General features: G+C 38.2%; 1 protein-coding gene across 4 annotated transcripts; it reads right to left on the reverse strand.

Annotated features, from left to right (window-relative positions):
* Positions 1 to 200: 200 nt before the first annotated feature.
* Positions 201 to 23,349, reverse strand: PPP2R3C (protein phosphatase 2 regulatory subunit B''gamma). 4 transcript variants are annotated; one of them, XM_046009617.1, is made up of 15 exons: positions 23,217 to 23,349; positions 22,841 to 23,100; positions 22,298 to 22,408; positions 17,556 to 17,683; positions 15,166 to 15,270; positions 14,253 to 14,365; positions 13,213 to 13,310; positions 11,755 to 11,825; positions 9,937 to 10,069; positions 9,468 to 9,523; positions 9,315 to 9,390; positions 8,498 to 8,634; positions 5,731 to 5,868; positions 3,170 to 3,229; positions 201 to 506 (listed from the first exon to the last, which is right to left on the reverse strand). In XM_046009617.1, the coding sequence occupies exons 4-15, from the start codon at positions 17,646 to 17,648 to the stop codon at positions 318 to 320; spliced, it is 1,269 nt and encodes a 422-aa protein (XP_045865573.1). In that variant the 5' UTR covers positions 17,649 to 17,683; positions 22,298 to 22,408; positions 22,841 to 23,100; positions 23,217 to 23,349; the 3' UTR covers positions 201 to 317. The 4 variants fall into 4 exon arrangements, with proteins under 4 accessions (XP_045865573.1, XP_045865574.1, XP_045865571.1 ...); XM_046009618.1 differs by having other exon boundaries at positions 22,294 to 22,408; XM_046009615.1 differs by lacking the exon at positions 22,298 to 22,408.
* Positions 23,350 to 23,383: the final 34 nt, after the last annotated feature.

Consider the following 23,383-nt stretch of genomic DNA (forward strand, 5'->3'; position numbering starts at 1 on the left):
GTCTAATGTCAGAAATATCCCATGAAAACTTCCTTTATTTCTAAAGATTATACAGATTTAAAGTGGATTCCAACCTTTATCCAATCATACTTGCTATATTTGAGCTAAGTGCAACAAGAATTTAATATGCCCTAAAACCATATTTGGTCCTATTGCTTCCAAACTACTGCAACCAAAATTCCAATAACCAGAACATTTGCTGTGTTCTATAGGTATATAAAGTGTTTTATTTAGGCCGTTTTTAAGGATTGTGCTTGAAAGGTTTTGTGTGCAGCATTCAAGCTTATCTTAATGAACACAGTCTCGTCTTTGAGAGATCATGTATCGTCAAGGTCTGCAGAGTTTTCATTGTCATTTGCAACAAGAGCTTCTCTGTTCTCATAAGTCCAGAAGCCATTCAGGTCTATTAGAATGGTGGTGACTGTGTCTCCTTGATTACTGTTGATTAAATCCTGAAGAGAGATTTTCAAAGGATCCTTTGGTTTAACCATGTCAAAGATTTCATCCTATGAGAGAGAGAAAAACACAATGAAATCTGTATGTGATCCACTAAATTTCTATTATACCTTGATGTGAAATACAAGGCTGGCACTTGAGCTTATGTAAAATTTTTTGTTCTAGTTTTTTTTCCTTTCCAGTTCACAAACAGGCAATCTCCTTTTCTCTATGTACAATCACAGAATTTTACTGAAAGATTCCTTAGGTATATAATAGCTATCCATCCCCCTTTCCTTCTACCCCCGCCCTTTTTTTAAAAAAGATTTTATTTATTTTACGGAGGGGGCTGTAGAGCACAAGCAGGGGGAGCAGCAGACAGAGGGAGAAGGAGAAGGAGACTCCCTGTGGAGCAGGGAGCCTGACTCAAGACTCCATCCATGGACCCTGGGATCATGACCTGAGCTAAAGGCAAATGCCTAACTGACTGAGCCACCCAGGTGCCCCACTCACCCTCATCTTAAGAGAAAGAAACTGAGGCTCAGAGTTTAATCTAATCCAAATGACATAGCTAATTAGTGGCAAAACTAATGCAGCATTCTTTGAATACATGTTAAGTATCCTAAACTTTTCTACTGTCTTTTAATTGGTGGTGATGTATGGTCTTGCTTTAAGTACAAACTCAGCTCCAACTAAAAACATAAATGCTTCCAAAGTCAAGATAATGACAAACTTCATTTCCAATATAGAGGTCAACCTTTTATACTCTGGATTTAAGATGGGTGGTGGGTGGGGGAGGTTCAGTTTTGAAGAATTAGTCATATTAAAGAATTAGTCATCCAGAATGACAATGAAGTTGTGCTAAAATTTACTGGAATAGATGAAAATACTTCTATATTATGAGGTATACTGTATGAGTATTTATAAGGAATTAGGTACATGTTTTCTGATCTTTTTGTAGTAAAATTACTCAGAAGATCTAGTGGCATTTAAGGAGGCAAATTACATTTTAAAAAGATTAGAACAATTCAGGCTGCCTGGGTGGCTCAATCGATTGGGCACTGGACTCCATTTCGGCTCAGGTCATGATCTCAGGGTTGTGAGCTCAAGCTCCACTCAGTGCAGCGTCTGCTTGTCCCTCTACCTCCCCTGCTTACGTGCGCATGCCCTCTCTAAATAAACAAATAAAATAACTCTTTAAGTTATTGTGCCTGGATGGCTCAGTCGGTTAAGTGTCTGCCTTCAGCTCAGTTCATGATCCCATGATCAAGCCCCACGTGGGGCCCCCTACTCCACAAAGAGTCTGCTTCTCCCTCTGCCCCTCCTCCCACTCGTTCTCTCAATCTCCCTCTAATTAAACAAAATCGTAAAAAAAAAAGATTAAAACAATTCAGGTAAATGAAATGTATAAGCTCTTGTATGTTTATGAAATCTCTTTTTCTAGGTTAGTGGCAATTTAAAATTACTAGTTCTTAGGCTGTTTGTTGAATAGCTTCAGATTTGTCTCATTTATATTAAACTAAAATAGCCCTTTATCTTATACTTAAGTAAAATCAGATGGGTTATTTTATTATACTACTTAACCTGAACCTGAATCTATATTAGGTACTGTAGGTTTTTTACAGCTGGTGAAAGTCTGACTACGAAAATGAAGCATTAGCCTGTGTTTCAGTATATGTGCTGCCGAAGCACTTAGCCTGTGTTTCAAATAGTGGTAGTTTTCATATTGTAGGATTGATAGCTCCTTAATAATACAAAAGCAAGTAAGCCCAAACCTAAATACATTTGACCTTTGAACAACACAGATCAGAAATGCATGGGTCCAGTCAGAGGTAGATATTTGGGATAAATACAGTATATTGTAAATGCATTTTCTTTTCTGATGATTCTCAGTTACATTTTTTCTCTAGCTCCATTTTTAAGAATATAGTGTGTTAAACATATACAAAATATGTGTTAGCTGACTATGTTATTGTTTATGTGAAGCTTCCAGTCAACAGTAGGCTATGAATAGTTAAGTTTTGGGGGGAGTCAAAAGTTCTACATGGATTTTCAGTTGCATGGGAGAGGGGCATTACTCCTAACTCCTGTGTTGTTCAAGGGTCAACTGTAGTTACCGAGATTAAAAATTCATTTTACACTGGAATAGGCTGCCAAAGGATGCAGGCTCTATTTGATTCTCTTTTCAATCAAAATGAATGCTTCCAATGAAAATACAGTCTGACAATGCGAACATCATAAACTATGCAAATCATTAGTCCAAGTGTGGTCTCAGTTTCTAATGATTTAAATATTGGTTCAGAATAAATAACAGCAAATACTTGGTTCAGTTCAGTACTTCATATTCGTAAGTTTCTTTCATACAAAATTTCACTTAATATAGATGATTATCTGGTATTATATTATTTTTTAAAAGATTTATCTTAGAGCATGTGTGTGCACGAGCAGGGGGAGGGGCAAAGGGAGAGAGGGAGGGGAAACAGACTCCCCACAAAGCCAGATGTGAGCTCCATCCCAGGACCCTGAGATCATGACCTGAGCCAAAACCAAGAGTCAGACTCCTAAATGACTGAGCCATGCAGGCGTCCCAACTGGTATCCTGTATATTAAAAGAACACATAAGGGGCACCTGGCTGGCTCAGTCGGTAGAATATGTGGCTCCTGATCTCAGGGTCATGAGAGTTCAAAAGCCCCCACTGGGTACAGAGTTTACTTAAAGAAAAGAGAAGGTAACCTTGACATCTTGAAATGAAACAGGATCTTGTCCATGGATTTTCATGAGTTCCTGTATGGCCTGTATGGGTAGGAATAAGTCTGTAAATAAAAAATATACCATAGCCCCCTTCCTGTCCCATGGCCCGTTCTGGTCCTACATCCTTTCCAATCAGACCACGAGCTTTATCATTTCAACTACTCTTGCCAATGTTCTCAACTTCCTTGAACTTGCTTCACATCCAGTCAGCAAAACTTAAACAATGATCAGTGTAACCATCAACCTTTGTAGATCTCTATCTTGCTATTGAGAATTCCAGAAAAAAGTATACAAGGCCACAGGTTATTACTACCATATAGGAATGGTTTCCAACCTCCCATGGGCCTTTACATGGCCTAGCAATTATTCTGTTATGCCTGATCCCTGCATTTTCCAGGAACGCTATGCATACCTTCACCATTCTTTAAGACACCCAATCTGCCACCTCTGCCTCCCACCCTGTATTATGCTTTATACTTGACAGGGAAAAAAAAAAAAAGGAGGTAAGCCTCCCTCAAACTCTTTTATAACAAACCCTTAACAAAAAAACACCAAACAAAACAGAACAAAAAAAAAACTATTAACGGAAGAAACTACTGTGATCCAGGTGAACTAGTAAGTATTTTAGGTGAGAGACATTCACTAGAAAATATGAAGCTTAAAATTCTTGGTAAAGAATTGAATAAATATGTTGCAGGTGCCTACTCTGTATGTGGTGCCCCCGATACCAGCATGTGCACAGGTTATCTCTTTGCAGCAGGTGAGAGTCTGAGTATACTCACAGCCACTAGAGCCGCAGACCTGGAAACAGGGTCTAGAGTGCACCATCTAGGCCGACCTTTATCAGTGGGGTATTGATAAAGACTCTATGAACAGCTTAGAACTACAGGACGCAGCACCAGTAAGTATTTACTTTAATCCATATAACCAAGTCTAAATACTTTGATAAAATAAATGTGTGTATAAAATATTTTAAAAACAAAAATTTTAATATTCTAAGAGAAGATACTGTAAAGAACTCTTTATGAAAAAGTGTTGAGGGGCACCTAGGTGGCTCAGGTGATGATCCCAGAGTCCTGGGATCAAGACCCCCATCAGGCTCCCTGGTCTGTGGGAAGCCTGCTTCTCCCTTCCCACCCCGCCTGCTTGTGTTCCCTCTCTTGCTCTCTCTCTCTCTGACAAATAAATAAAATCTTAAAAAAAAAGAAGAAAAAGGGTTGAGTGTTTAATTTCTAAAAATATTCAGTTTTTCTAAAACTGAATTTTCATTTAATAGGTCTGCCTGAAGTGGGGCATTGATAGGATGAGTTGGTGTTATACTCTCAGATTAGCCATGGATTCAATTTTTTAAAAATGTGTCCTAATACTGCAATTGTAGTTTATCCTAATATTGGTAGTCATTACTGCCTAGGAAATCATTACGGAAGTTTTAGGGGATTTAACATAAAACTATGCATTTTACATACTATGAAACTTAGAACCAAAAGTTATTTTTTGAAGTATCCCAGATACTTAAATGGAAAAGGAAAAGCCTCTGGGGAAAAATGTTTTGTGACAAAGATGTGAAAATGTCATTTTTATTGTTTAAAAAAAGCCATTTCTTCCTACTGTTCTTAACCCTATTTTAACCATTTTTTAACCAAAAATCAGTCATCTAAAAACTAGCTATCTAAATAAGGTAACAGTGAAATATTACTGTACAAAACTATTCCACCAAATAGAAAAGTCACCATTCAAATTTAGGAACGATTTGTCTTAAAAGGGAAGACATTCCTATTTTTACACCCTGTGCATCTGAACGCTCATCAGATAAGATACATTCAAATTTCCCTTCTCAGAACTCATCATGTTATTCTCTGAGACCACCTAAGGCACAAAATAAGCACTTCAGCAAATCTGTTTTCATGCTGAAATGCAGCATACAATAATTTTAAAATTATTAATAATTATTTTTTACAGCACAGCATTCAAAAGAATCTACTACTACCAAAGTCTGCAAAACTTCTACCTTTTCTGAACTGTTTAACTGAAGCTTCTTAGGGATTTTACACACTAGTTTCTGATCACCAAAGCACAAAATTTCTCATGTATGTCTGTATCTCCAATGGCCAGTATAGGCCCTGACACATATTTATACATTTTAATATTCTACAACTAATCAAATCAGCTTTGCTTTAGTCTACTTATATTTTTTAAAAATAGAAAAAACAAAACTAAAAGACTTATTTTCTTTTAAAATCTAATAGTAAATTGGGATGTCTGGGTGGCTCAGTCAGTTAATTAAGTGTTCAACTCTTGATTTCAGCTCAGGGTTTAGTCTCAGGGTGAGGAGTTTAAGCCCCATGTTGGGCTCCATGCCAGGCATGGAGCTACTTAAAAAATATTAATAATAAAATCTGTTAGTAAACCTTTTTGTTATACTTAAATATCACAAATTAGATAAAATTGTTACTGCCTAGATAATTTAAATCAATTTAATATTGTATATATAAGTATAATATTATCTTAAGGAACAATGACTCATTTACAAAAATGAGACTTACCCTAAAAAAGTAATTAAGTGAAAAGACATTCAGATATCCTTTGTTCTCAATATCAAGTAATTTGAAAATATACTGCAGAGCTGCCGGTTCTTTTCGATTTTCTAACGCAAGAACAAAGTCCAGGTAGGTCTTATAGTCCTATAGAAAAGAAGATGACATTCATTAAAAGTCTTGTTTGGAATTAACTTTTCAACTGAATATCTAATGATTTAAAGCTATTTTACAATCAAAGATGGCAATTTTTTAAATTTAAATTCAATTAGCCAACATATTTTTTAAAGATTTTATTTATTTGAGAAACAGAGTGAGAGAGAGAGAGATCATGAGCAGGGGGAGGGGCAGAGGACGAGGCAGGCTCTGGATGTGATCATGACCTGAGCTGAAGGCAGATACTTAATTGACTCGGCTGCCCAGGTGTCTCTCAATTAGCCAATTTATAGTACATCATTAGTTGCATATAACACTCAGTGCTCTTCACATCATACTGCCCATCACCCCATTACCCCATCCCCCCACCTACCTCCCCTTCCACAACTGTTTGTTTCCCAGAGTCAAGAATCTCAGTCAAGAGTCTCTCATAAAAATGGCAATTTTAAAAAAAATATGAAATGAGATACCCATTTGTATACTTACTATTGGTTTCTAGAAATTCTACAAAGCTGTTAATCTGTGTAGGAAGTTTTGGGGATATAGTTCATTTTCTTTTTTTTAAAGATTTTATTTATTTGATAGAGATCACAAGTAGATGGAAAGGCAGGCAGAGAGAGGGGGAAGCAGGTTCCCTGTTGAGCAGAGAGCCTGATGTGGGGCTTGATCCCAGGACCCTGGGATCATGACCTGAGTGGAAGGCAGAGGCTTTAACCCACTGAGCCACCCAGGTGCCCCAATATAGCTCATTTTCTCATGAGAGAGTTGCTGTCTTAAGAAGTAATTTCATTTTATTATGCCTTTGAAGTAGATAGGACAATGACTAAGCTATTATACAATGCCACTAAATTAGTATCTTCCTTTCAGTGTGGTAAGTTTGTAAAAAAAAAAAAAAGGAACCAGTTTATCTAGAATGAATAGAACAATATATTTGAATAGTATATTTAAATAGTTATTTTGAAATATTTAAACATTTTAAAAACAGATAAGAGTAATAATAAGCCATCTTAAAAATACCCAATATTATACAGTGAACTGAAACTGTTCTCATCCAAAAGGCAAAAAAGCACAAATGAAAGCCAGAAAGACATGAAGAAAATGGAAAGCTTTCTCTGCAAAAAAGGGATACTCATTACTTTTTTTGCACAGTGAAAAGAACACTTTGGATATTACACTTAGAAAAAATTTTATATTCTCGTAGTTCCTTTTAGGCTAAGATTAAGAATTCCTTTTTGTGTGAATTGCAGTATAAAGAGCTAAAGAGATGCAGCCTCATCATGGTCTAACTCCATCCATAGTTGTAGCCTCTGACTGTATTCACCAGAAGTCATTAGTTCCTCATTGTCGACTGTAGACAGCTGTAGGAGTCACAAAGCAGAGTTCCCCCCTTTTTCCCCCCTTTCCTATACTGCTAGCTAAAAATCGTGTTTAGAAGACTGCTATTCAAGCTAAGTGATAAAACATAAAACACCAATTCTCTTCTGACAATATGACCATTTCTTAAGTGTCATTGGTTTGGTAATTTATCACATCCTTAACACATGTTTTTAATAGCAAGGATGGTGATTTTAAAATGCTAGGCAGAAGGGTACCTGGGTAGCTCAGTGGGTTAAAGCCTCTGCCTTTGGCTCAGGTAATGATCCCAGGGTCCTGGGATTGGACCCCACATCGGGCTCTCTGCTCAGCAGGGAGCCTGCTTCCTCCTCTCTCTCTCTCTGCCTACTTGTGATCTCTGTCTGTCAAATAAATAAATAAAATCTTAAAAAAAAAAAATGCTAGGTAGCATTTCCTTAAGTATTGTGCATTGTTGTGGTAAGAGGACAGGGCATGTTAATCAGTAGCTACTAATATAGCCACTTATAGAAAGTAATACAACCTGATTCTTAGATTTAAATCATGGCATCTGTGGTACACTATCTGATCTGGAAATTTAATGAACTACCTACATCTACATGAAAAGAGTCAACAGGATTTGCCAATTTTTCAGATTTTTTTTTTTCCTTCACTAATCCATACTCCTTAGGGGAGGTGGACAGGGGAGATGGGCTAAAAGGGTGATGGGTATTAAGGAGGGCACTTGTTGGGATGAGGATTGGGTGTTGTAGTAAGTGATGAATCACTAAATTCTTAATATTACACTACATGTTAACTAACTGGAATTTAAATAGAACTTGAAACATTAAAAAGAGAGATACACTGATAATGAAATGAAAAAATTATTAAAATTTTATATTTGTCCTGAGTCCATAATGTTTTTAAGGAAATTTACCCAAGATTAAAGGCTCCAAAATTCACAATTTGATTAGTTCAGACTTTTTTTTTTTTTTTTTAAGATTTTATTTATTTGACAGAGAGAAATCACAAGAGAGGCAGGCAGAGAGAGAGGAGGGGAAGCAGGCTCTCCGCTGAGCAGAGAGCCTGATGCGGGACTCGATCCCAGGATCCTGAGATCATGACCTGAGCCGAAGGCAGCGGCTTAACCCACTGAGCCACCCAGGCGCCCCTAGTTCAGACTTTTAAAGATACTAATATAAAAATAATGCTGTATAACATCAAGGGAAGGGTTTGTGAAAACTGTGGGAGCCTAAATTTTTAAAACTTATAAAGTTTAAACTACTACCATTTCTCCATCATAAGTGAGACACTCCTGGAAAACGCGATCTAAGAAGACATTGGTCATGGTTGCTGTTCCATAGCGGGAGAGTTCTTCTTTACTGAGCATACCATTGTGATCCTTATCAAGATTCAAATACTGGCCTTGGGAAGAAAAATGATAAAAAGACATTTATGACCAAAATAAAAATCTAACTGAGGACAAAAGAATAAACACCAGAAGTTCTTTTTATTGGTTAATACTTTGATTTCCAAACTATATTAGGGTAGTGCCCTGCACTCTCTATCACCACAGTCCCTAAGCTCTGCATAAAGCCATGGCCTTTGGGCTATTTCCATCATTATCTGTTTTCAGTTTGCAAATTTAGAACTTTCCTAGGTTTCAAAATTAGAGACAGGGGTGAATAAAAAACACTGACATGCTGGCTCTTGAAAGCAGAGATCAAGGATGCCAAAAGGAATCCGAAGACCACCCAAGAGAATAATGGAGCATACTAATGAAATTAAAGGAAAAAGCAAACAGTCCCTAGAACACTTGCCGCTGTGGACGCTGACAGCAGTGGCATTTTATCACAATGCAAGATAATAACATGTTCATAATGATGCTCCTGAGTCAACAAGAAAGGATCAAATTACATTCTGTATGTTCTATTAAAGAGTAAGAAAATGACAAATAAATTTTAGTAACCTACAATAGTAGCTCTTAAGGTAAATAGAATACTTTCATCCTAAGGTAAATAAGCCTATGTATAAAACTGTCCTTTGAATGCTAATTAACTGAGGAATGGATCATTCAAATTTTAGCATTATGACAAGAACCATACCATATACCCTTAAGGCAGAAGGTGCAGAAAACCAATTAGTTTCTTGACTCTCCTTGGACAGTTCTTCATCCCTTAACTAAATAAACACAGAGATATAATTAGAAGATAGTAACTGTCAAGTGATATAATTAGGTATTTAAAAAACATATTTACCTCCAATAAATCATCTAGGAAGCTGCATGCTAAAATATCTTGAATTTTTATCTTCCCTTTAAAGAACAAACACAGTTTCATTTTTTAAAAAAGAGGAACTCAATATAAAGGCATTATTTTAGAAGAGTAATTACACAATTGATATTTTAAAGCTTCATATCTTTCATCAAGAACAACTCTCCAGTATATTACATAACAGGGATAGCAAATCATTTCAGAATAACTGGTTTCTTAGAACCAGAAGGAGTCAATGTTTATCCAGTTCATACATCACTTTGGAGATGAAGAAACTAAGAAGTTAGATAACATGCCCACTGTCACGAAGTTGGTTCTAGATGGTGCAAATAAATCATAAAAGATCTTTATATATTAAAGGCATTGACATAGTAGAAAAATGAATGACATTTTCAAGACTTTAGTTATTGAGATTTAGAATAATATCCTTATAACATCTAAGATTTTCTTTTACCTGTTCTTAGAGGGTCTAAAAAGAAGAAGAATTTCCTAACTGCTGTACAGACATAGAAGGAGTAAAAAGACTTTTCCAGCCCATCTAATTGTGGCAAAGTAGGGATAAGTTCCAATATATAGTTTTCTAAATCCTGAAAGAAAACAAACCAAAACGTTAAAGAGTTAACTGTCTGATCTTGTTTCTTTGTTAGACGCTGGAATGCTGAATTTCAGTCCTAAAAATTATTCAGCATTAATTGTATATTAGTGATAAAATAAAATCATAACTATGTTAGTGGTAAAACCTATATTATTTTGCTTTTTGTTTCAATTTTAACATTTTTGAATAAGCAATATATTTGGTATAATTCCAAAATCAAAAGGAACAAAAAGGGGGTGCCTGGGTGGCTTTTGGGCCTGATCTCAGGGTCCTGGGATAGAGCTCTGCATTGGCCCCCCTGCTCAGCGGGGTACCTGCTTCTCCCTCTGCCCCTCCCCCTACTTGTGCTTTCTCATGCATGCTCTCTCTCTCAAATAAATATTTAATTTTAAAAATGTTAAAAAGATTTTATTTGAGAGAGATGGAGATAGCAAGAGAGAGCACAAGCAAGGAGGAGAAAACTCCACCTCCCCCCTCTATTTTATACTCCCACCAGCAATGTGAAGGCTAAACCAACAGTTCCCAAACTGTGCCCCAGGAATGCTTCAGTAAACTCACAGGGGTGCAGCAGGATATTAAAAAAATTTCAGGGAAACAATGACTTCACCAAAGAGTGCAAAACAGATGTGGCTATGAGCTAGAGCTATGAGCTCAAGATAGTGCACATTATCAACACTGATGGGGATACATGCTTTTTTGATGACATAAATCTTTGCGAAGGTTCTTGATGGTTGTGATAATGCAAGTACCACATAGAAGTTAGTGTGGAACGCGAAGTGAAGGACAACTGTCCAATCTTAATTGCCAGGCTTGACTGGCCATACAGTGTGTCCCACGGGCACAATTTCCATTAGTATTTGTAATTTAAGAATGAAGCAAAAATATTACTTTCAACTTAGATGTATTTTTTTTTCAAATGGCTAATATAATAAGCTTAATAAATACTTTCATAAATTGTTCAGAACTTTCATTTCAGAATAAATGAAACTGTTAGGTATTTCTTTTGACCTAAAAGCACTTTGCAGAAATTACTGAGATACTAAGGGCACCGCAAATTGAGAGTTTGGGAAATCATTGCCTATCATATAGTCCCTTATTAAAAGCATTATCAAACTTTCTGTTCTTTGTAAGCCTGAAAAATTCCTGGTGCTAACATTTGTAACACTCATGAATAATGAAGTTTTCCTCTTTCTTCAATGATTTTTAATCCTGTTAAAACACTACATTCTTGGGGCGCCTGGGTGACTCAGTGGGTTGGGCCTCTGCCTTCATCTCAGGTCATGATCCTAGGGTCCTGGGATCAAGCCCCATGTTGGGTTCTCTGCTCAGCGGGGAGCCTGCTTCCCCCTCTCTGCCTACTTGTGATGTCTCTCTGTCAAATAAATAAATAAAATCTTTAAAAAACAAAAACAAAAAACCCCACTACATTCTTTTAATTTTCTCCTTTGAAAAGCTATTTTCAAAAGATGGAGAAAAAGAATCTAGAAAAGATTTTTGTGGTCAAAAAATACTTTTGGGGGGGTCAATATTCATTTTAAAAGATTTTTAGTAACACCTTATTTGTGAAAACAAAATCAGAGAAAGAAAAACAAAATCACCTGTGATCCCAACACTCAGTGATAACTACTGTTAACATTCTGGTGTCTCTAGAGGTTATTAAAGTAGGTTAATACTTACAGATTCCCGAAGGTATCCTTGTCCAGCAACATCATATAAACTGAGTCCTATTCTTGTCTGATGAAGCCAAACTAACAATAAAGATAAAATGTAATTTTAAGATCTGTCCTTTAGCATACATATGGATAAAAGGAGATAAACAACTAGATTAGAGGGACAAACTAAAAACTTTACATACTTCTTCACACGCATATATTACTTATCCAGTAACCCTAAACTTGTTTGTATCAAAATATACCATAGAATTAATGGCAGGTATCAGCAATTCTACCCTGCCTAAAGCGACAATAAAGTTGATGCCCTTCAAAATATTCTTTTTTTTTTTTTTTAAAGTAACTTCTACACTCTACATGGGGCTCAAACTCACAGCCCCGAGATCAAGAGTTGAATGCTCCACTGACTGAGCCAGCCAGACGCCTTACCTCGTGATTTTCGTAATGTTTCTTTTCTCTATCTTACTTTTTTGTAAGAATACAGTATATAACACATGTAAGATATAAAACATGTTAATCAACTGTTTATGTTATTGGTAAGGTTTCCAGCCAAAAACAGGCTCTCCCCAAAAACAGTTTTTGGGGAGCCAGAACTTACACTCAGATTTTCGACTACATGAGAGGTTAGTGCCCCAAACCCTGTGTTCTTCAAGGGTCAACTGTATATTGGTAAAACAGAACTACCTGTAAATTAAAATCATTTAAATCACCATACATGAAGACTCTGGGTTCAGCTTTTATTTTTTATTTTATTTTATTTTTAAAAGATTTTATTTATTTATTTGACAGATATCACAAGTAGGCAGAGAGGCAGGCAGAGAGAGGGGGGGAAGCAGGCTCCCTGCTGAGCAGAGAGCCCGATGTGGGGCTTGATCCCAGGACCCCGAGATCACGACCTAAGCCGAAGACAGAGGCTTAACCCACTGAGCCACCCAGGTGCCCCTCTTGGTTCAGCTTTTTATATATAATTCTCAGCTAGTATCTTTAGGATACATGCTTTTGTTTTGTGTTATTTATAATAATGAACCCAAATTTATGGTAGAAAATATTGGCTCTAGTAAGTTCCTCCAGGAGAGAATCAGAAAAATAAAAGATAAATCTGCATCAAAAGGTAAGAAATTCTGCTCTTCAGGGGTGTGTGGGTGGCTCAGTTAAGCATCTCATTCTTGATTCTGGCTCCGGTCAAGGTCTCAGGGTCCTGATATCCAGCTGTGTGCTGGGCTCCCTGCAGGGCATGGAGCCTGCTTGGGATTCTGTGTCTCCCTCTGTCCCAATACCTACCCTCCAACCCTGACTCATGCATGTTCTGTTCTCTCTTTTACAAAAGAAAAAAAAGAAAGAAAGAAATTCTGCTATTTATTCAAACTTACTAAGAGAGTTGTTTCACATAGAATATTGTAAAAGCATGTACCAAAACCTCCTTGATTCCCAGATAAGAGTTTAAACACAATGAAAATGAAATCACCTTTTCTCATGACATAATTGAAGAACTGCATGATAGAAATTCTTCCATAAGAGTCTGTATGAAGGAGTTTAGCGAAGACTTTTGCTGTGAAAAACTGCCTAAGGAAAGGAAATAAAGATTAAAATTATCTCCCAACAGAGCAAACATATTGAATTAGCAAATTGCATGAATTCAAACAATTAAAAATCAAAATGAAAAAAATCAAAGTGAGAACCACAGTTCAAAACTTGAAATACTGTCAGACATCTTTGAATTTTATCGTTTTAAGAATGAAAGGCTAGGGGCGCCTGGGTGGCTCAGTGGGTTAAAGCCTCTGCCTTCGGCTCGGGTCATGATCCCCGGGTCCTGGGATTGAGCCCCGCATTGGGCTCTCTGCTCAGCAGGGAGCCTGCTTCCTCCTCTCTCTCTGCCTGCCTCTCTGCCTACTTGTGATCTCTGTCTGTCAAATAATAAATTTAAAAAAATTTAAAAAATAAAAAAAATTTAAAAAAAAGAATGAAAGGCTAAAACAACCCAAAAAAGAATGAAAACCTATACTCTTGTATATAAATGTACTATATATATATAGTTGTATAGTATATAAATATACTATAATATAAACTATTATTTTTTAAAATTATTTTTATTAACATATAATGTATTATTTGCCCCAGGGGTGCAGTTTTGTGAATCATCAGGCTTACACATTTCACAGCACTCACCATAGCACATACCCTCCCCGATGTCCATAACCCAGCCACCCTCTCCCTATCCCTACTCCCAGTCCCCAGCAACCCTCAGTTTGTTTTTTGAGATTAAGAGTCTCTTATGGTTTGCTCCCTCCCGATCCCATCTTGTTTCACTTTTTCCTTCTATTTGTTTCTTTTAGTAACTTCATACCAATGTAATTTGCTTGACTAAATAATTTTTAAATTTCATTAATAACTGAAAGGACTCAAATTGTCACACAATTGACTTATATTTTCATTGACATTTATTTCCAGCACTTAAAATGCTTAACATAACATACTCCTTTGTTAATTATACTTAATGAAACTTACTTGCACTTTGGTCCAGCTTTGTCACCAACCTTTAGAAAATTTTCATAATTAATCATTGCTTCCTCTCCAATCATAGGCGGTGTCTGGTGCTTATCCAGCAAAAACCATAAGTTCTTAGGAGAATTCCAGAAATGAACATGTTATAGTTAATAAAACAAAATTTAACATCAGTTAAATGTGTTATTTCCATTAAAATGATAGTCTGATAGCAGAGATTTAATAGTAAGATGGATCTCATTCCCCATTATCCTTGTATAAAATAATACAAATAGCTGGCATTTACTGAATGCCCAAGTTTAAAGTTTTCATATATGGAACCTCTATTTTTTTTTATTTTTTATTTAAGCTTTTTAAAATTATTGTGTTCAATTAGCCAACATATAGTACATCATTAGTTTCTGATGTTGTGTTCAACGATTCATTAGTTGCATATAACACCCAGTGCTCATCACATGTACCCTCCTTAATGCCTATCACCCAGTTACCCCACCCCCCCCACCCTACAGTACCTCTTTAATCCATATAACTGTGTAATGCAGATAGACACTGTTATCCCTACGTTGCAGATGACAACTGAAGCACAGAAATGTTAAGTCCATTGCCCAAGGTCACAGAGCCTGGCTAGGATGTCAACCTCCAAAGTCTGACCCTATAGTAGTGTTTCTCAACATTGGCCTCACATTAGAATCATGTAGGGACTTAAAACAAAACAAAACAAAACAAAACAAGATCTTGGGGAGGTGGTGCCCAGGGAAGCTCTGCAGTTGATTTTGGTAGGACTCACTGCTCCAGGGCCTGTGTGTTCACCCACTCGGCAGCTGTGGCTCCATTAAGACACCCTGAGATCCTGTATGACTTTAGTACAAATAAAAAAATGGCTAAGGTCCAAAGCAACCTTTAATCCTTTTCTTACCTGTAATTCTTCATTATCTAACAGTTCTCTGCTTTTCCTCTGCAGAAAGACAGCTCTGGATTCCTCTCTTAATTTTTGTAGTAAGACTTCATCTTCAGCTGGCAGCTAAAAATACACTAGAGTTAATTTCTACACTTCAATTCTAGACTATTATTGGATTATGTAAAATATATTGGGCCTCATAAAATAACTACATATTGCATTGCCTCAAATTATGTTTTGTATCTCAATTTTGCTTAACTTGAAGTTATCATTCATTCAGAAAGTTCATTTAACAAAAAGAGATCCACAGAGAATTCAACGATCAGCAAGGCCAGATCCCTGCCTAGAAAAAGCTAATGGTCTAGCCCAAGTTTGATTTTATATTCTTAGAGCACTCTTTCCACTCTAACTTTAGACTGACAAAGAATTAAATTAGAACTAACTGAAGATACACGGTCTTAGCAAAGTATGCCTTTTGAGCTTGAATGATCTTACTTCTTGGAGATGGTCAAGCCCGGGTCTGTTATATTCACCTCCCAGGCAGACAGTCTGCTCACTGGGGTGATTTCCATAAACAGGGCTTTAAAATGACTAATTCCAGCTCAACCTCAAACAATTTGCTTCGAGGATTTCTTTGTTGTCTGTAACTCTGCCCCGTTAAACCTAGCTAAGCAACCATAGTCAAATTTGTTCTTTCATTTCCAAGAACTAAGATGTCATCCCTCCCATCCAAAGGAATGGAAAAAGAGGAAGCATTAGCAGGTAAGGCTGGGGGGGGGGGGAAGGGAAGGTAAGGCTGGGGCTGAGACTGTGATTGTGCTCCACTGGCTAGTCAACCAGCTAATCAGCCAAGGAGAGAAGTGGTAACTAAAGACGGCAGGTGGTTTCTCCAAAGCAGTGGGAAGACAGAGAGAGAAGAAGAAACAGAAGAACATTCCACAAATCCACATCTGCAGACAGGAGACCATGTGGGATCTGGAAGCGGTCACAGAGAGAAGAGACAGAAATGGGGTAAAAGGAATTCCTCAGGAACCACAGAGGAGATCAAAAGGTTGGTACTAGTACTTCCAGTACAGGAAAGTTGAGTCCTTGGTTCAGAAATGGGGTCATGTCAACATCTAAGGGTTGTTTCTGGGTAAGATACTATTTCATAATCCTGATTAAATGAGATCATGAATATAAAGTGCTCTGAAGTACATTGGCACTCAATAAACATCAATTCCCTTCCTGCTCCCCCAACTATAAAAAATTTTCAATTGTCTAGTGGACTCTGTTTAAGAAAGTGTGATATGCATAAAGTGGGAGAAGTATATATGATATGATCTCACTGTTATTAAACACATGTGTACACAGAAGTATGGAGAAGGATTCATGTAGAAATATTTATTTACATCTCTGTGCAATGTTATGGGAAAATATCAGCTATTTTTTTTCTTTTCCATGACAAATGTGGATTAGTCATAATTTTTTTTAAGATTTTATTTTTAAATAATCTCTATACCCAACATTGGGCTTGAACTCATATCCCAAGATCAAGCATCATATGCTCTACTGACCCTAGGGCAGCCAGGCACCCATAGTCATATAACTCTCAAAAGACTGGGAAATAGTATTACAGAAAGGTTTCCAATAAAAATGGTTCACTTGGAAAAAGCTTGTACTTGAAGAAATGTTACAACTATCTAGATAATTCACTTATATTAATACATTGCTCCTAAATATAAGCAAAACAACATTTACTATCTTTGTAAATAATGCTATAATTGAGTTTAGAAGGTAGCAAATTAAGAGACATGCAGCTAAAATTTCACAGTTAACTTTTCTATAGCGGTCACATCTTACATAATAATAAATAGGTCTTATTCTTTTCAGTGGCCTTCAATTTCAGCTGTAAGTAGCTTTCTTAAGGTCTTTCTGTCTTCTATACTCTCTTTCAAGGAGTTCTTTATGGTTTTGGCACAAGCAAACATAAGTACAACTCTTCAAGTTTTCCATTTTAATCTATTTTTCAGTTTAACCTTGAGCAAAATGTATTACACCTTAAGAACATGGATAAAAGATAAAGTTAAAAATGGTAATCAGCCAAGTAAACCTAGACACATGATCCATCAGAATATCTACTGCTAATATCCATAAGAAAAAATAGGAAAGAACAGCCTGTAACTCAGAAAAAGGGGGCCAAGTAACAACTTTATGTTCTTATACCAATTTATATCAAAACTTGAGATTTCAAAGAAAAAACTTGAGATTTTATCAATTTCAAAACAATGATAAGATCAAATACAATGAAAGAATATATAAAATTTAAAATATAACCTCTTTATTTATATAAAAAGATTCTGATCCCATTTTAAAAGCTAACATTTCATTTATAAACTCCGTGAGACATTTGCTTAGACACCACTTACCCTGTAATAAAACCGGGGAATGGTCTTATAGAATTCATTTGTGCTTTTTCTATCCCCTTTCCATTCTGAGTAGTATTTGGTAAACAAATCCATTTCTTCGTCTTTTAATTCTTGTTCACTTTTTTTTTCTGGTAACAAAACAGATTGAAGGGGGAAAAGCACTTTCAAAATCAGTATTTTTACCTACTTATTTTTTTAGAGAGAGAGAAGAGGGGGAAGAGGAGAGGGAGAGAGAGAAAGAGAGTGATAATCTTAAGCAGGCTCCACACCCAGTGCGGAATCCAACATGGGGCTCAATCTCACCACCCTGAGATCATGACCTCAACCAAAATCAGGAGCTGGGTGCTCAAACCAACTGCGCTACCCAGGCACCCCTTAAAATCAGTATTTGTTTTCACTATGGTGTAATTACAGTGCAAAAAAGACATTCAAAATTGTGCTTATACACTGAACATCTACATTCATTTTCTTGAAGCACCAAAAATCAGAAGAGCCTCCCCTGCATCTTCAACCACATCTTAGTTGCTCCCTCTACTTCTTTTTGTCACTACACGTGTGTCTTCCTCAAGTCACTTTCTTCCAGACTTCTGGCATGTTCATGATTCATTCCATCGAAAGTACTTCTTGAGCACCTACTGTGTACAGAACAGTACTAGATACTAGGGCTAGCATGGTGAGAAAACAGATGCAACCTTTGACCTCATGAAGTTTCGTCCTTGCAATCACTGCTCCTCTACATAAAGGAAACCTCTTCCATCTCAGGCTGCTCTTAGCCCCCAGCCGGCCTGCTACTGGCCTACAGCTGTCTCCTTCACTCCGTCCCCTGCACTGTGTATTGACCACAGCAACTGGCACACACAGTTTTTCAGCTCAAGGTCCTGCAATCATCAAGGAAGGATAAATGTTTATGAGTAACTGTGACCCCTCAGCTCTTAAGAGGGGCCTCTGTCACTCGGTTCCATGGCAAGACCACAGATCTTATCTGCTCCTAAATATACTAAACTTAAATATACTCTTGTGTATTTTCTCTCTGGTTATTCAAAATCTGTCATGATACCTACACGTCAGCCTCACTGAAATCTTCAGATCTGTGACCTATTTTCTCAGTAGTTTATTTTCCTTCTCCTGGTCTCACTTCTTTCCAATGTGCCAGAGCTGTTCCCCTTCATTTCTGCCACGTGTGCCAAGTTAATTTTTAACCTTAACTGCTTATTCTTATTTTTTGGCCATTTCTTTTTTGTTAATCTTTTTTCCTCATTTCAACTTAGTAGTTTGGCTTCTGAGTCCCAAATGTATGTCACTAACCCAGACATTGTTCTTGAACTTTAAAATCATACATTCAAAACAAAATATTTTCATCCTCACCTCCAACATATCTAAAATAATTTTCCCACCCCTCAACTTACTGTTCTTCTTCTAATTCCGTATTTCCATCCAAGTTAATGGTATTCATCTAGTCACCCCAGCCCAAATCCCTGGAGTCATTTTCATGACTTCACTTATTCTTTTTCATTCAACTAGTCTAGGGACAAGCAAGTGTAAGTATGAGTGGACATGTACACATGTGTCCACACCTACATATGGCTTTCAACACAGTCTCAGGGAAAGCCTCACTGAGATGAAACTGAGCAAAAAATTTGAAGAAGGCAAGGAAGCAGTCTATGCAGATAAACAGGGAGAAGTGCATACCAGGCAAGGACACAGCCAGCGCCAAGGCCTGAAGACAGGAGTGTGCCTGGTGTATCCAGGAAAGAAGGAGGCAGCCAGTGTGGCTGCAGCAGAGTGAGCCAGAGGAAAGAGTAGATGAGGGAAGGCAGATATTGAGAGTCAAGGCCACTGGGTCATTAGAAAGACACTGGCTTTTATACTGGTGAGGGAGAGAGCCAACAGCAGCAATTAGGAGGCTAATGTCCAGGTGACAGATGGTGATGGCCGTGGATTGTGGTGGCTGCAATAGAGGTAGTTAGGAGGAAATATTCTGGATATATTTTCTTAGTCTCAGGATTTGCAGACAACTGCATGCGGGTATCAGACAAAAAGAACAGTTGAAGAGATCTCCAAAGGTTTTGGACCTGAGCAGATTGGGAAAGTAACAGGTAAGCAAGTTAGAAAGGAGACCAGGAGTTCAGTTTTGGACAAGTTTAGGATTAAGATACCTATTAGAGTCACCTAGAGTCAAGTAGGCAATGAAATATATGAATCTGGCATTTGTTAGGTGGAGATATAAATTTAGATGACAACAGGAAATATACATTATTTAAAGCCATAAGAATGGCTAATTTCACCATGACGGTGAGTGTAGCTAAGAGAACAGAAGCTGACCAAGGACTTCCTTAGCTTTTGGGCACTCCAATGCTGAGTTGCTGACAGAGAAAACAAAGACTGACAAGGCATGACTGGTGGGGTGGGAAGAAAACTGAGGGAGTATGATTCCCAGAAACCAAGAGAGGAAAGTATGGTTAGGGGGAGAGCCAGCTACCATATCCTGGCAGGGAATGTCGGCAGGCCAAGTAAAGTGAGGACTAAAAACTGACCACGAACAACAATGGAGATCACTGATGATCTTGACAAGCAGTAATTACAGCACAGATTTAATCAACACTTGTTCTAACAAGCATCACTGTAAGGGGAGCAGGGAAGTGAGGCATAGGTAGAGGTAGAAGTTAAGACAAGAAGTTTCTTTAGGGTGAGAGAAATACCACCATGTTCATACAGTGACAGGAATGACTGAGAAAGAAAAACTGATGCAGGGGAGAGGGGACAACTACAGGAATACAACTCTGAGCAGCAAAAATGGGATCTGGCACACCAATGAAGAAAACAGCCTTAAATACAAATTGTACAACCAAAATGATTTGCTTATTATTTATCATCTCTCTCAACACTAAAGCATAAGTACCGCAAGGACAAAGACTTTTGTCCGTTTTGTTTACTGCTATAGCCTAGAACAGCACTTGGTACATAACACGGATGCAATGGAGTGGGTATTTACCCCAAAGATACAAATGTAGTGATCTTAAGGGACACATGCATCCCAGTGTTTGTAGCAGCAATGTCCACAATAACTAAACTATGGAAAGAGCTCAGATGTCCACTGACAAGATGAATGGATAAAGAACATATGGTATATATATCATGGAATATTACACAGCCATCAAAAAATGAAATCTTGTCATTTGCAATGATGTGGATGGAATTAGAGGGTATTATGCTGAGCAAAATAGATCATCAGAGAAAGACAATTATATCTCACTCATATGCAGAATTTAAGAAACAAAACAGAGGAGGGGCGCCTGGGTGGCTCAGTGGGTTAAAGCCTCTGCCTTCGGCTCAGGTCATGATCTCAGGGTCCTGGGATCGAGGCCCGCATCAGGATCTCCGCTTGGCGGGGAACCTGCTCCCCCCCCCCACCTGCTTCTCTGCCTACTTATGATCTCTCTCTCTGTCAAATAAATAAATAAAATCTTTAAAAAAAAAAAAAAAAAGAAAAGAAACAAAACAGAGGATCATAGGGGAAGAGAGGAAAAAGGAAACAAGATGAAACCAGAGAGGGAGAAAAAACATAAGAGACTTTTAATCATAGGAAACAAACAGGGTTACTAGAGGGAAGGGAGGATGGAGGGATGGGGTAACTGGGTATATATACTAAGGAGGGCGTGGGATGTAATGAACACTGGGTATTATATAAGACTGATGAATCACAAACTTGTGCCTCTGAAACCAATAATACATTATATGTTAAGCAACTGAATTTAAATAAAATTTTTTTAAAAAATAAAGCAAATTTACTTCAATAAAAATACTTCTTGACAGCCAAAAAAAAAAAGGAGAGGACAAAGTACAAGTACAAGGGACTTTCTTTCTTTTTTAAAAGATTTTATTGGGGCGCCTGGGTGGCTCAGTGGATTAAGCCGCTGCCTTCAGCTCGGGTCATGATCTCAGGGTCCTGGGATCGAGCCCCGCATCGGGCTCTCTGCTCAGCAGGGAGCCTGCTTCCTCCTCTCTCTCTGCCTGCCTCTCTGACTACTTGTGATCTCTCTCTGTCAAATAAATAAATAAAATCTTTAAAAAAAAAAAAAGATTTTATTTATTTATTTGACAGAGATCACAAGTAGGCAGGGGTGGGGCAGAGGGAAAGCTGGCTCCCTGCTGAGCAGAGAGCCTAATGGGAGGGAAAGCTGGCTCCCTGCTGAGCAGAGAGCCTGATGCAGGGCTTGATCCCAGGACTCTGGGATGGGTACCTGAGCGGAAGGCAGAGGCTTTAACCCACTGAGCCACCCAGGGGCCCCGGAAATGATATTTCTTACATGGGAGTATATTACAGCATGTTTGTCAAAGCCGATGGAAATGATCCAGTGGAGAAGGAAAACTTGATGATATATGAAAGAGAAAATAAGAACAGAGTGAAGTCAGTGAATAAAAGAAAGAGAACACAATCTGCTGTTGGAGTGGAGGAATTGTCTCAAATACGAGTATGGACAGTTCATTTTGAACAGTAAAGACAAAGTATACGGGGATCTATGGTGGGGAAAGGGCTGATAGAAATGGTAAGTGGGAACAGGTGAGGTTTTTTCTTTGCACTGACTTTCTCAAATATATACACAAGCTCATCAACTAAAGATAAGTAGATAGCACATACTGGAAAACTAGAGGTTTGAAAGATGAGAACTGCCTTAGAGTGTAGGAAAATGAATACGGAGGGAAACGCGGAATATGTGCAAATGAATAACCGAGACACTTACTTTAGGTTAGTGGACATGAATTCAAAGGGAGACAATTTACCACGGTTCCGTTTTTCTCCAGCCACTTTCGGCTGCCCCGAGGGTTCATGTGGAATAAGAGCTTTAGCCAGGCTGGTTAACAAGCAAGTGTGAAGGAGGGGGAAAAGAATAAGGAAAAATTGATTATAAAATCTAAAATGCATAAGGAGGGAAGTGAAAAGTGTGTTAATAAAAAGACATAAGATCAATCAGTGGGTAATAGGTTGCAGTAGGATCGAAGAGCAGTTGGAACCGGGGTCCAATTATCCCTCAAAAGCCTTAGCCAAGGCCACGTAAGTGAGTGCTAAGATAGTTCTTCATTCCCGCAAACCTTTCCCCGGGAAGTGTGGGTCAAACCTCTCAGTTCCCCTAAATCACGTCCCATCTGCCTTTGTCAAGAGAGCTTTTATAGAAGCATAAAGTGCGGCTCCCAGTGGCTGCTCCTCCCGGATCTCCCACCCACCTCCTGGAGTTTAAGGCCGACCTAACTCTGAGAGCAGCCCCTCCCAAATTCACTGTAGGTACCTGTGCTGGGCGACGCTAACCGCCGGCGAAGAATTTCTTTCCAGTCCATGGCTGACTCCCGCGCAGCAGCTCCTGCATTTGCCGTTCACTAACCGCTCCACCCTCTACTAGCTCAGACTGCAATCACCGCCCAACCCCGTAAAGGTCAGGAACGCTCGAGCGCCATCTTGGACACGGGCGGAAGTGGGCTAACCAGGCAGAAACCCATTATAGCTACTGCGGAGAATACGGCGATCACGTTAACAGCGGGGAACGGCGACCTGAAACAGATCGAAAAATAATCTGTAAGACAGAGCCCAACTTCCCTAAGTCCAATTTTAAAGGTGCAGGATAAGGAAGCCCACGTCTTTATTTCTTTAACTTGGGACTTTGGCACCTGTGTACCACGTGATTCCGGAGTCCTACGGCGCTTCCGGCCTGAGGAAGAGCTTTTTTGCTTCACAATTTCTTTTCATCGCTCACTGCAGATATCTAGAGGCCCTAAAGTTTCCCTGAACGTAGTAGACGTCCTCAACAGCCCCTTCTGCCACCACTAACAGCTTC

This window comes from Meles meles, chromosome 6 (assembly GCF_922984935.1).
Source record: "Meles meles chromosome 6, mMelMel3.1 paternal haplotype, whole genome shotgun sequence".
Classification (NCBI taxonomy): domain Eukaryota; kingdom Metazoa; phylum Chordata; class Mammalia; order Carnivora; family Mustelidae; genus Meles; species Meles meles.

Bases quoted from the DNA above. Each gene is read 5' to 3' on its own strand.
- PPP2R3C (XM_046009615.1), bottom strand. From the start codon at position 22,889: ATGGACTGGAAAGAAATTCTTCGCCGGCGGTTAGCGTCGCCCAGCACA. The intron at 14,366-15,165 runs GTAAGAAAAGGA...AATTCTCCTAAG, and splicing joins TAGATAATGAAGAATTACAG to AACTTATGGTTTTTGCTGGA. The intron at 9,524-9,936 runs GTAAAAGAAAAT...TGTTCTTTAAAG, and splicing joins TTTAGACCCTCTAAGAACAG to GGAAGATAAAAATTCAAGAT.